Raw genomic sequence first — 12,986 nt, forward strand, 5'->3', positions numbered from 1 at the left:
GTGTGTGTGTGTGTTTGCATGTGTTTGTATGTGTATGGCTGAGTCATGTGTGTTTTGTGTGTGTGTGTGTGTGTATGTGTGTCTGTCTGTCTGTCTGTTTCTGCGTGTGTATTGATAAGAAACAAATGCTACCAGGACTATGAGCAATGAAAGACCTGAGACTCCACAGTGCCATACCGTCCAGTCTACTATAACATCTCTCTCTCTCTCTCTCTCTCTCTCTCTCATTGTCTGTTATAAAATGAAGATTTATGCAACCAGTGCTCAAAACATGGCCTCCGTCCCCACCGTAAGGCCCCTCCCCTCCTCCATTACCCCCCGTCTTCTCTTTTTCTCCAACACACACACACACACACACACACCTCCCTGTAGAATTGATTGACTATTCCCTCTAAATCCATCTCTTCCACTGTTTCTTAGCAACCAGTTCTCCAGTGAATTTGGATGTCAAGAAGGTTTCTAATTTATTTATAATAATAATGCTAATATTATTATAAATAGTAATAATAATAATAATAATAACAATAATACCAATAACAAAAAGAATAAATATTTTAGTGTGTGTGTGTGTACCTGCTATATGCCTACATCTTGTATTCAAACAGGAAAAAACACACTACCTGTTATCAATCATCACAAACATGTCGGTATAGTGTTTTCTGATATAGAAAGTGTAGGCTACAAGAGCTGCATACTCTTTCACACAACACCATGAGTAAAATCCAAATCACAAAAAAAGAAGAAAAAATCATTTGCTACACATGCTGTATTATTTATTTATTTATTGTATTATTGTGTGTTATGATGTGTTTAAGAAAGACTTGTGTATGTGTCCACACCTCTGTAAACAGATGGCTCTGACTTGGGTTCCATAGTCACAGCTGGCAGCGTAACTGGAAGTCGTTCTGCAAGTTGTTCCTCATTAAGTCGTTAAGATGCTTTTAGTAATACACAGCCGTCAGCATAACAAACTTACAAACGAGCAAACAGCAAATAAGTGAACCCTTTTTGCTTGACTGATGATTGCTTGGCACTGGCACAGAACACCCCCCTCACCTTTCTCTCAGAAATAAACACATACACATACACAGGTACACACACACACACACACACAGTCAGTGTACAGTCTACAGTCAGTGAGTGTAGTGCATCAGAACTTTCCACGCTCCAATATCACAAAAGTTAAGTCTAAGGACTCATGTAGCCTATGCACGTGTTTAAAGGATTCGCGTTGTTACTAATGCTCAGTGACAACTTATCTTTCAAGGTGCTTCTAAAATGTCCGATTTTTTATCATTATAATTGTAGCCTATTGGTTATGACATTCCGATACCAAGATGAATGTCGTAGCCTAATCCATGGATTTTTACCTCATGAGTAGGCCTACGTCTCACACAGGTCTATGTTTTACAAGATATACAGCCTAATGAGTAATAACAGGTATTCCTAATGTTTTATCAATTAGACCTACCACGACCCTATTATCGTTAAGCAATAGCAGATTAAAAAAAAGCCTATCTTAGTTTCTCTTAAGTAGCCTAGCCTATTCTGATAATATTTGTTAATATCAATCCTAGTCATATCCTAGGCCTCTATATATTATATTTCTTATTTAGGATTAGTTATTACAAATAACATGATGATAAAAAAGAATAGCCTAACAATTGGACTTGTTGAAAAAGATTGCCACTAGTGTCACTAGCCTTACAGAAATCTCCAAACCTTTGCACAATAAAAGGAATATTGTTTTCTCCAGGTATATTCTCTATTGCTGTGTAGGCCTAAATGTTGCATATATGCAACCTGTGTATTTACATCGATCCAACGGATATTGATTTCCAATCGATCGAAAGGGGAGAGAAAACTGGTCGGCCAGTGCCGACAACATCTTCACTATGAGGAATTTTCCATCATTGAAAAAAAATACCAAATGAATGTGAAGAAAAAGCTTCTGAAATCAGAAACAATGTCCCCCTTTTGCTGTGCATGGATGTGGAGGACATTCGAAGGTGTTTATTTTCATCATGAAGCTGAATCAAACAAGTGAATTTAGAGTATGTGGAATGTTTCTCGCATTCGGCCGTGAGGAATCTTCACTTAAAACGTAGGAAGCATAAGATGAGTCTATGAGACTACCTTAGAGTTCGGGAGGGGCATCAGAGACTGAGACATCAGTGCAGTGAAGTAGAAGCAGATAGTTTGGCCTATAGATAACTGGTTGTTAGATGCTGCCATACAGAGAAGTTAAACACAATAAAACATCTACATTTAAAATTAAAATATAAATAAAATATTTTTGTAAATAAGTAGTCTAAATATGTTGCCATACAATAGGTTGGTGAAATATAAAACTTGCAATTGAACGACAGTCCAAATTGGTCGTCTCATTTCAACAAGGTTTACTGAGTTAAATGTCACTAACGTCTTGATTTTGATTACATTTTCATTTGAAATAAGAATACACATATTCACCATTATCAGCTATAGCAAACAAGGAATTAAATAAAATATAGGCTATACATGGCAAACATATAGGCTACAAAGAAAGAAAATCTTCTGTAGCAGCCCTTGTTCTCAAAATGGAATGTGCGTTGAAATGCCGAGCCATTGCTATGTTTCCCTCAATAAGAACTAGGCTAAGTCTATAGACTATGAAATGTGGACATACGCAGAAGTAGCCTTGCAAATTAGGCGTGTTATATTATTATGATTATTATGCCTTTTATTATTAGGCCTATTATGGTTACTATTATTAGTGGTAGTATATTATTATTATTATTATTATTATTATTATTATTATTATTATTATTATTAGGCTACGTAGTCTGGGCCTATACAAATGCAGGACCGGAATGATGTAAATATTTTTGCAATGCAGGCTGTGTAGCCTGGCCCTCCGATGCTTTCACAGAACTTGATCCTGTCAGAATTATACAGGTTCGTTACTGAGCTCTTCATTCTCCACAATGTTTGAAAATAGTTTTTTTTAACAAAAGGCTGCTTTTATGTTTTTAATTTATAAAAAATAAAGCTGGCCGCTTGTGTTCAAAACAAAAAGTTTTTCACTAGACAGAAAGGATAGCGCTTTGCCATAACTGTTCTACGATGCGTTTTTTTATCTAGTTTTATCATAAAGGTTTTTAGCCTATCACATAGGCCTAGGTTCGTTTTAAAACTTTCATTCAGTTAAAATGTCCTCGGCCTTTATAAGACAAAAATATAGCCTAACTAACTGTTAAACTTCAGGCATGACAGCAGTGTTGATCCCATTATTAAAAACCTTGTCAGTCAGGTTCTAAAACAAGAGAATGCAGGGCAAAATTGATCATACCCAGGAATGATGACTTTTGGACTTTGAGCGCATCAGGGATTTAAGATAGTCCCGGAGTTGAATTAGGGGAAAACAGAGTGCGGTGCCAGAATGCCAAAGAAAACATTGGAGAACGCACACGTTTTAAAGTGATATTTTGAGAAAAATATTGTTTTTAAAAATAAGAATACATAAACACTTTCTCATGATCTACTTTTTGGCATAAACGTATCGAGAAGCCCAGGCCACGCCTTTCCCTAAACGCTGAGATCGCAAACACATTCGAACAACTGATTGTTTAAAACGAACAATTAACACCAAGTGAATTATAAGGGAATGTTATGGCCAACATCCATCACTACGGCGGTCAGGCCGCCAATACCGAAGGCTCTCTGCCGCTGAGCATCGCGGATCTAACGGATTCTGCACTGGGCCCTGAACAGTAATTTATTTCCGATAGAGGGACTCATCGATAGTGGACACTAAAGCAAGAACACTACGTTTATTTGTGTTGCGTAAGACAGCAACATAGTGTCCCCATTCCTTCTTGACTTACGGCAAAACTACGTAGGCTAGGCCCGTAGTTCAAAACGGTGTTCCTCACTTTTTAGGGAAAAGTTTGTCATCACCATCATCATCATCATACTATTATTATCATTGTTGTTGTTGTTGTTGTTGTTGTTGTTGTTGGAAGTAGTAGGCTAGTAACCTAGTAGGCTGTGTACTGTTGGTTTCCATCACGGGATCAAAAGAGTATTTATACTGCTGTTGTTGTTCTTATTGTTCAGAGATCATGTGTCGAATATCAAATCCCAGTTGCAGCTGGTAACGAAAAAGAGCCTAGTAATTTTGATAATAAAAAGAATAGGCCTACCGTTATTGCTTTTAGGCCTGAATTTGCTGGATCAGGAATTGTGCAAACTAGTTGAATAATAGGCTAAGCTACAGAAAAATATTTTGTCATCAATGCTGTCATATATTTTTCTGCAAATCTACAACAGTGATAAGAGAATAAGTCAGAGAGAGAGTGTATAGCCTAAGCCTATTACCTACATCATTGATACATATCACAAAAAAAAAAACTCAGGTATTTAGGATAAAATAAAATTGACACACACTCACTGATGCGCCTATAGCCTATTGCGTCAACTGTGAAATATAACTTAGACTTCCATTAAGAACAACGACACAATAATCCAGTCAACATTTCCAAATGAATATAGGAACTTTAAATGAGCATGCACCAAATACCGACATCGAAGACGCCAGGAAGGCTCGGAGATCCAGGTTCGCGAGGCATTTCTTCGCTCACCCTCGTCCAGTTCTAAACTTTCTGACCTATGCGCTGCTCTCTCACCCTGGGTCACCAAACACAATTAATCAGTGTCAGTCAATATATTGATTAGATTTATCAATGAGCACAAGAAGGGGAAAACATGCATCTTCAACTAACGTAGAAACTTTAATGTTCTGCACAGCCAACATCTGTGGCAGTCCCTAATCATAGCATGGTGACGACAAAAAAAAATATATATAAAAATAGATCAAAATGCATTAGCCTTGATTATGGCTCTTTAGATCTGTGCTTAACTGATTCGCTTACCTTTCCCACTTCAGTCCATATGCTAGATAGATGGATATATGTCAAAAGTGAAATAATTCTAAACAGCTTACATTTTAAAGCCAGCACATGTTTGACTAATATATCCCATGTGAACCTAAATATCCCTGTCATCTTTCTAATCCTCATCAGAGTTAGGCCTACTCGTCCCTGCGTCTGTGTTGACTTATTTCTACCATTCTACCCTCCTTATACTGAATTAAAAAATATATTTATATTGTTTGATCTCTACTACAGTGGAGATGTATTCAAATAAGCCTTTCACCTTTAACTTAGGAGATGCAGTGAGTAAATAATTGAGAGTTGTAATTGTACTTTGATTTTGTACTTTGTAATTTACCACCCTCATGTTTTGGCACGGGTTATGACCACACTCATGAGTATTTAGATTTGTCTCTTTCTTTTTTAGAGAGAAACTAAGTGTATAACCTAACATCACTGAGGCTGTTGAGTAGGCTACACAAGAGGTACTCGGTGGATAAAGTCACACATGGGTTGTGTTTTATAGCGCACTCAAGAAACGCGTCTTATGGTCAATCAGCGATCCTCGTAAAGAAGGGGAAAGGACCGAATTGGATTGATTCTCCCTCCTTTTGTGCATATGTGTGTGTGTGTATGTGTGTGTGTGTCGAAGAGCCGGACACAGACCTCAGTGCTAAAGCAGGGCGCGTCCACGTGCCTTTTACACACAGAGGAGCGCGCAAACGTGTGGACACCCACACAGTCCAGACGCAGCTCACAGTAGAAGCGCTGTTGTACAGCGAATGAGACACACGCGCAACCGATGCACTCCTCAACAACCAGACATAGCATATGGAAGAAAGAGGCGTGTGTCGTTGATCTTTTTTTTAAACAAAAATCTAATTTATTTTATTAATTCTTTTCATTTCGGCTGGACACTGAAATACGATTGATCAAACCATGCTGGACTGAGGGCAGTGGCTCGAAATCAATGGGTTGCCTTTGAAATCGTTTTCGGCGGGGAATCTTTTTTCAACACAGAGGGACTGCGAGAGAGTGTGCGCGCGAGTGTTGTGTGTGAGTGACAGAAAAAAAACGAGGGAGGGAGGGGAGGCGGAAAGAAATAATCTTTCAACGATGGAACTTACAATGGAAAACATTGGCAACATGCACGGCGTTTCCCATTCTCAGGCGGGAGACCTGATGAATTCTTCTCACGGGCGACCGTCATCAGCATCCCACCGGAACTTAGTATCGCACGGACGCTCAGCCATGGTCTCCAGCATGGCTTCTATCCTCGAGGGCGCCGGTGAGTACCGGACGGATCCTACGCTCTCCGGGCACCTGCACCCGGCGATGACAATGTGCGAGTCCGGCATGAGCCTGTCCAACACGTACACCACCCTGACCCCTCTGCAGCACCTTCCTCCTATCTCCAGCGTCTCTGACAAGTTTCATCACCCCCACCCACACGCGCACCACCATGCCGCGCATCAGCGCCTCGCGACCGGCAACGTAAGTGGGAGTTTTACCCTGATGCGAGACGACAGAGGCCTGGCATCAATGAGCAACCTGTATGGGCATTACCCCAAAGATATGTCCGGGATGGGACCGCAACTGTCGCCGCTCTCCAACGGCCTGGGCTCCTTACACAACTCCCAGCAGACGTTATCCGCGTATGGGCCCAGTGCGCACCTGGCCAACGACAAGATGCTGTCCACGGGAGGATTTGAATCCCACGCGGCGATGCTTTCCCGTGGCGAGGAGCACCTCGCTCGGAGTTTAGGGGGACACGGCCATGGTATGATATCTAACCTCAACGGCATGCACCCGCATAGCCACCTACACTCACAGGCAAATGGGTCCATGCTGGCCGAAAGAGAGAGGCATGGTGTCGGGGCCGGGCAAGGTGGAGGGTCTGGACAGGTGGAGGAAATCAACACCAAAGAGGTGGCACAACGGATCACAGCAGAGCTAAAACGCTACAGCATACCTCAAGCAATTTTCGCCCAGCGGATCTTGTGTCGATCACAGGGTACTTTGTCAGACCTCCTGCGGAACCCGAAGCCATGGAGTAAACTGAAGTCCGGCCGGGAAACATTTCGGCGCATGTGGAAATGGTTACAGGAACCCGAGTTTCAGCGGATGTCAGCTCTCCGACTAGCAGGTTTGTTGTGTAGCCTCGACCTGGCAGTTTCATTATGAAATGAACAACAACACCAATAAACGTTTTAATCGTTTTGTACAATGTGTTAGTCCCCGAACTGATGATAATACTTAATTGAAATATGTGGTGACACATTTAAGGGTTTTAACCGTATATTTCCCGATGGCATAACAACAACATAGTATGTTTTCATAAATCTAGACAGAGCAGAGTTTATCTCGGGCCAGCGCCGACATTCTATCTCACCTTTTGTTTCAGTGTTGCCATGATCACGTGTAGGCTACAACTAAAGCATGAATTGTTTCTGTAGGCCTACACGACAGTTTTTCAAACGCAGACAGTGCTGTAAGACCTACACTAATGCAGACATTGGACTCTGATTTGAATTTTATAACCACAAACATAAACCTAATTAGAGAGAATGTCTTAATAACCTATAGCTAAAAACATGTCCTTTTATTTTTTTTAGAGCTGGAGACCATATCACCAAATCAAATAGACTATTTGAAAGCTATGTGCTTTCATTTGGTTGAATAGTTTACATGCAAAATTACATTTTAAATTGAAAGTAATTTTGACCGAAATCGTTGGATAAATGTGCTGTCAGGCATTTACTTTCTGTCAATTGACGGGTGTTTATAGGCCGCATGGTCTTCCAGCAGATGGGGAATCTGCGATTGTGTTCAGTGGGCTTCAGTGGAGAGGACAGACGTGGTGGTCTGGATACCTCCCCTTGGTCGTAGCCTTCTCCGCCGGGACTCGACAACCGTTATAAGCGGCGAGGCGCAAACAAGTTGGGCCTGAACGTGGAGAGATCGTCGGGGTGCGTGACCTCCCGTTGATCAATAACCGAGTTCCCAGTGTCCCTTTTAAATGGAGCACACCAATCAATTCTCGATTCGGTTCTAAAAGGCAGCCAACCACACTAACTGGTCAGCTTTTCATTAAGAACTCTTTGTTTAACTCCCTTTTATTTGACTGTGACATTTATGGTTGCAAACGGTGTTTTTAATCGAGCGAGCGTTATCATTTTGCGTGGCAGAGAAAGACCCACATCCCAAGCCTTGTATTCCTTAAATTATGATGTTGTATCCAGTATTGATATATCGACTTTTCTTTACCCAGATTTTGCTTTAAATCGAGAACTAACAAGACATTGCTGAAATGTAGAATTGTCGTCTGCTCCACTGCATCTCCCGAATGAATAGTTTGCAGAACCGTCATATGTTCTTGTTCACCTAATCGCAAGGATTAAGGCGGTGAATAGCAGGGTGTATCTGTGACAGTATGTAGTCTAGATCCTGAATTATAGGTTACATCTAGCATCTCTGATCAGCCATATCAGTGGAACAATCAGGCGTTTATTCAATCTTTCACCCTGCACATAAATACTACATAACCTCTGGGGATATATCAAGTATCAACTTAGGCAAAACATATCTAATTAGTTAATGTAGCCTATATTGCCATGTTTAAACACTCTATTGTGAAGAAGATAATCAAACGTGTTGGACACAGTCAATTTTACAGTCACGGGACATCAAATACTTTTTTGTGAATGGGATTTATTTCTTACCATATTCTCCATTATTATTACCCAGCTCAGCTGCCAAATCAACGTTAAAATGCATAATTTGGCCTTATATTTAGTGGGTGGAACTTTCCAGAAAATAAACAGATTATTGACTTGCAGCGCCCTTACAGAGCACAGAGCAGAGTGGTCTCTGGCTGTGGTTCGGGAGGTCACTGTCTCTGGTCCACCTCTGCCACTGTTCAAAGCATGCAGGGATGAATGCTTAATGACCTGTTCATCAAATGGGATCAATTGCTCAGCCAACATGAAGAAAAATATGTATTTCATTCCTCTTGCTCTCTCTCTCTCTCTCTCTCTCTCTCTCTCTCTCTCTCACTCACTCACTCACTCACTCACTCACTCACTCACTCTCTCTCTCTCTGTCTCTCTGTCTTTTCTGTTCTTTCAGTATGCACACACACACACACACACACACACACACACACACACACACACACACACACACACAGGTGTGTCTTGGAGGAAGACTTTCATACCATGGCATCATTATTCTTTATCATCACCCCACTGGCTAAATAGTATCTTTATTAATCTACTAATTACTAAAGCATTGTTGGTAAAAAATCCCAGAGGTGTTGCTTTCTACATACCATTTCTTGTCTCAACTGCTCCTGTCATATTTAATTCAGTTTTAGTAATCAGTAATCATGTATTGTCATTTTACTTTTTAAAATAAATTCAGCAGTGACAACTGTAACCTGCAAAAAGATGGAGATGTATCAGGGTGAAGAAAAGCAATAGTCCAAAGCTTTGTCAAGAAGGTCATCTTCCCGTCTGTGAATGCTGATAGACGTCATCTGTGTGATGTCTCATCATTTCTATCTATCTATCTATCTATCTATCTATCTATCTATCTATCTATCTATCTATTCATCCATCATCCATCCATCCATCCATCCATCATCCATCCATCCATCTGTCTATCTCTCTGTCTGTTTGCCTCATATGATAGAGAGTGTGGCTTTTAGCTTTCAAATGCTTGCACACCAGTAAATGAGATAGTATGTAAAAAATGATGGGCAAACCATCTTATAAACATATAATGTACAAGAAACCATTCACATTCAGAATGGAGACTGCAGCAGGTGCTGTATAGGCTGTGTGGTCCACCTCAACGTTACACACACACACACACACACACACACACACACACACACACACACACACACACACACACACACACACACACACACACACACAGAGAAGCAGCAGACCCCTGATAGAGGGAGAGAAGCGCTGAGCTCAGTGTCTATGCTCACACTGCGGGTGAGAAGTCCCTCTGGGCCTGCAGAGAGAGAGAGAGAGAGAGAGCACTGTATAGACACTGGGGCCCCCTCTCCACTCCAGACCCCAGTCACTAGAACAATCCATAAACAGTATACATACATACATACATACATACATACATACATACATACATACATACAGTATACAGTCCCTCTTGAGTTCCCTGTGACAGCTATACCCGTATACTGTCGTGTTGTCGTGTAGTTGTAAGAATGTTGTGGGAATACTTTGCTGGAACTTGCCGACTGTGAAGAAAGAGAGTGTGTAGGAACAACAGTCCTGTGAGACACACACACACACACACATGCATATGTGGCTTTATACAAACAATCAGCTGGTTGGACCCTAGGCTGGGAAAATAGCTGGTCTAGAATGACTAATTTCTCCAGGCCAATACCAAGGATACTGACATGCATGCATGTCTTTTAAAAGATATTTTGTTTGCTGTTTTCTTTTTCTTTGTCAAAAATATGTAGGGAGGAGATTGAATGTTCAATGTTTAGGGTTGAATATTGCTGATCTTTAAATGTTATACAATCATGAATGCATTCAGGTTTTTCTTTTTTATGTATACCATCATGAATGCATTCAGGTTTTTCATTTTGATGTATACAATCATGAATGCATTCAGGTTTTTCATTTTGATGTATATGCTTTTATTGTACTCAATGTCATCCCTGCTGTCATTGACTTGTGTGTTCTAGCACATTGGCATGTTGGTAAGGGCCACAGTGGCAAACACTTAAATATCAGGGAATGACAACAGGCCGTGACATTGTGTGAGATCCCTCAAGGCCACTCAGACTGTAATGGGCTACGTTTGGTAGACTTAAGGACCCTTCTCTCTAATGCAGCAAAGTCTTTTGAGTGAGCATGAACTGTTGGCCAAGACCTAGACTACAGCAGCTCTCTGGCACTTGAATGCATCCACAAGAGGGGTTGAAATCAATCTGAATACTAAGTTTGACACCATTGGAGCAAAGAGATCCCCAAGGTACCTGACAATAAGGTCACCAGGGTCTTCTGCTGCTGAACACCCTGTGACGATGATAGTGTCTGCGTTGTTAAAAGCTAGTTATATTTCTTGTTTTGGAGGGTTTAAATGGGTGTGTTGTTTCTGTCCTCGGGCCTGGTGTCCTGGATCGTGTTGGTCTGGATAGATAGCAGCGTGGTGATGACATTCAGCTTTAGATAGTCATCCATGATTATCAGCTGGCTCTTGAGCACGTCTAGGCCACCAGAGCTGGGCCAGTGCCGGCCCTCCTTTGGCCCAGAGTCATCCTCTGAGTCAGCAAACAAACAGAAGAACAAGCCAGAGTAGTGAGTCACCTCAGCATTGACCTCAGCACTGTCCTGAGAGAGCCCTGCCGGCAGGTTCAGCATTTGGCGGAGGATCGGTTACAGTGCGCGTGACGTGGAGATCAGCTTGAAGATGTGGTTTGAAATGCATCCAACTTTGCTATTTGTGTCCAAACTGAACACAGCCAAAGACACTTCCCCTGTGGGGTTTTTGGACTTGCTTTGGTTTATCCTCTGTGAATGCTATAGAGCATAATCAATGCTTGTGAGTTTACAGTGGTCAACTAATAAATGTAGGGATGCTGGACCTGAGAGGATTGAAATCCATCGCTAAAACCGTAGTGTAAATCAATCTCAGATGTTAATTCAAACTGAAATATGTTAAGTTCATGATAAAAATCAGTTGTCCTTATCATGAATTCGCCATTTTCCGTAAAAAGGCTTAACTATAAGACCATACGTAAATTGATCTTATCTGTAATTAGTTCATGCCAACAAATCATGGAGATTTTTTCAGCTGTTTTTATAGCTGTGTGGTGAGTTACTCTATCTATGACATCTAAAGTGCAGCGATTGTGTGTTGTCCTTCACAGTGAACAGCTTTCTTATGTTCTCTATTCTTCCTGTGAAAGCTTTTCATGTATAGCATCTCAACATAGCGTTGGTTTAAACTCAGCTCCTTCAGAAGTGTCATTTTCCGCTGCGGTCTACAATAGCATGGGATTGTTCCTGTGGTGTGGCACTCTAGTGCTGTGGTGAATAAATCATTCATTTCAGATACACACAGGAAAGGTGTTAAGTTCTTTGTGCTGTAGGTAGGGGATTTCCCATACAGTGACCGACCAGCAGCCAAATGCACTACACAGTACACAAGATCCAACGACAATGCACAATTGACCTGTGGCAGTCGGAGGCATGTGTACTGTACTTGGGATCCGTAAAGGTGCTCCTTCCCACTACACGCACTGCCACAGAGCCCAATTGACAACCAAGCCTATCAAAAAGTCGCCTGTTGTGTCGGTAAAATGGTTCCTGCTTGCCTGTGCTTGTGGGAATATGTCTGGGCTTTGTGTATGTGTGAGGGTGTGTGTGCATGTGAGTGTGTGTGTGTGTGTGTGTGTGTGTGTGTGTGCAAATGTATGAGCAAACGAGTCTAACTCCCCTGTGAGGTTGTACTCTGCATTTTCAAGCCACCCCCCACCCTGCCAACTAATGACCCCCAGGCTATTGTCCAGTACAGTCTAGGTGAAGTATTTGTGTTCGGTATATGCCCCAGTGTGCCCAGGGTGTGATGTGGGTAAAGAGGACAAGAGCTTTCAGCTGGTGATCCAGTCTTCCTCATTCTAGCTACTGCTGCTGCTGCTTTGGGGAGCCTTCACAATGGCTGCAGCTTTATCATTCTCATATGTTTGCCTGCCTGGCTTTGCACATGGTGGATCAATACATGCTGCTTCCCTTCCCCCATTGCTCTCTGCCTCTCTCCATCTCTATTTCTCCCTGTCTCTTTCTCTCTCATATTCTCTCTCTCTCTCTCTCTCTCTCTCTCTCTCTCTCTCTCTCTCTCTCTGCCTCTGTCTCTGCTTTTTCATCGCTGCCTCCCTCCATTCCGACTCCTGATTCTATCCTCCCCCCTGTTTCTGTCTCAGTAGAGAAATCTCACCATAAACCAAACACCACTCCTAAAACTGAGGGTTTTACTGGGAAACTTCATTCAGATACACAGAATCTGTCTAATTCCCTTGTTGTC

General features: G+C 41.7%; 1 protein-coding gene across 1 annotated transcript in view; it reads left to right on the forward strand.

Annotated features, from left to right (window-relative positions):
- Nucleotides 1-5,825: 5,825 nt before the first annotated feature.
- Nucleotides 5,826-12,986, forward strand: part of onecut3b (one cut homeobox 3b) — a 19,677-nt gene continuing 12,516 nt past the window's right edge. Inside the window, exon 1 of the mRNA XM_042086131.1 lies at nt 5,826-7,059. Within this exon, the coding sequence (XP_041942065.1) occupies nt 6,030-7,059 (1,030 nt within the window). The 5' untranslated portion in view covers nt 5,826-6,029. The remainder of the gene's footprint in view (nt 7,060-12,986) is intronic.

The sequence above is a fragment of the Alosa sapidissima genome, chromosome 1 (assembly GCF_018492685.1).
Source record: "Alosa sapidissima isolate fAloSap1 chromosome 1, fAloSap1.pri, whole genome shotgun sequence".
In the NCBI taxonomy this organism is placed as follows: domain Eukaryota; kingdom Metazoa; phylum Chordata; class Actinopteri; order Clupeiformes; family Clupeidae; genus Alosa; species Alosa sapidissima.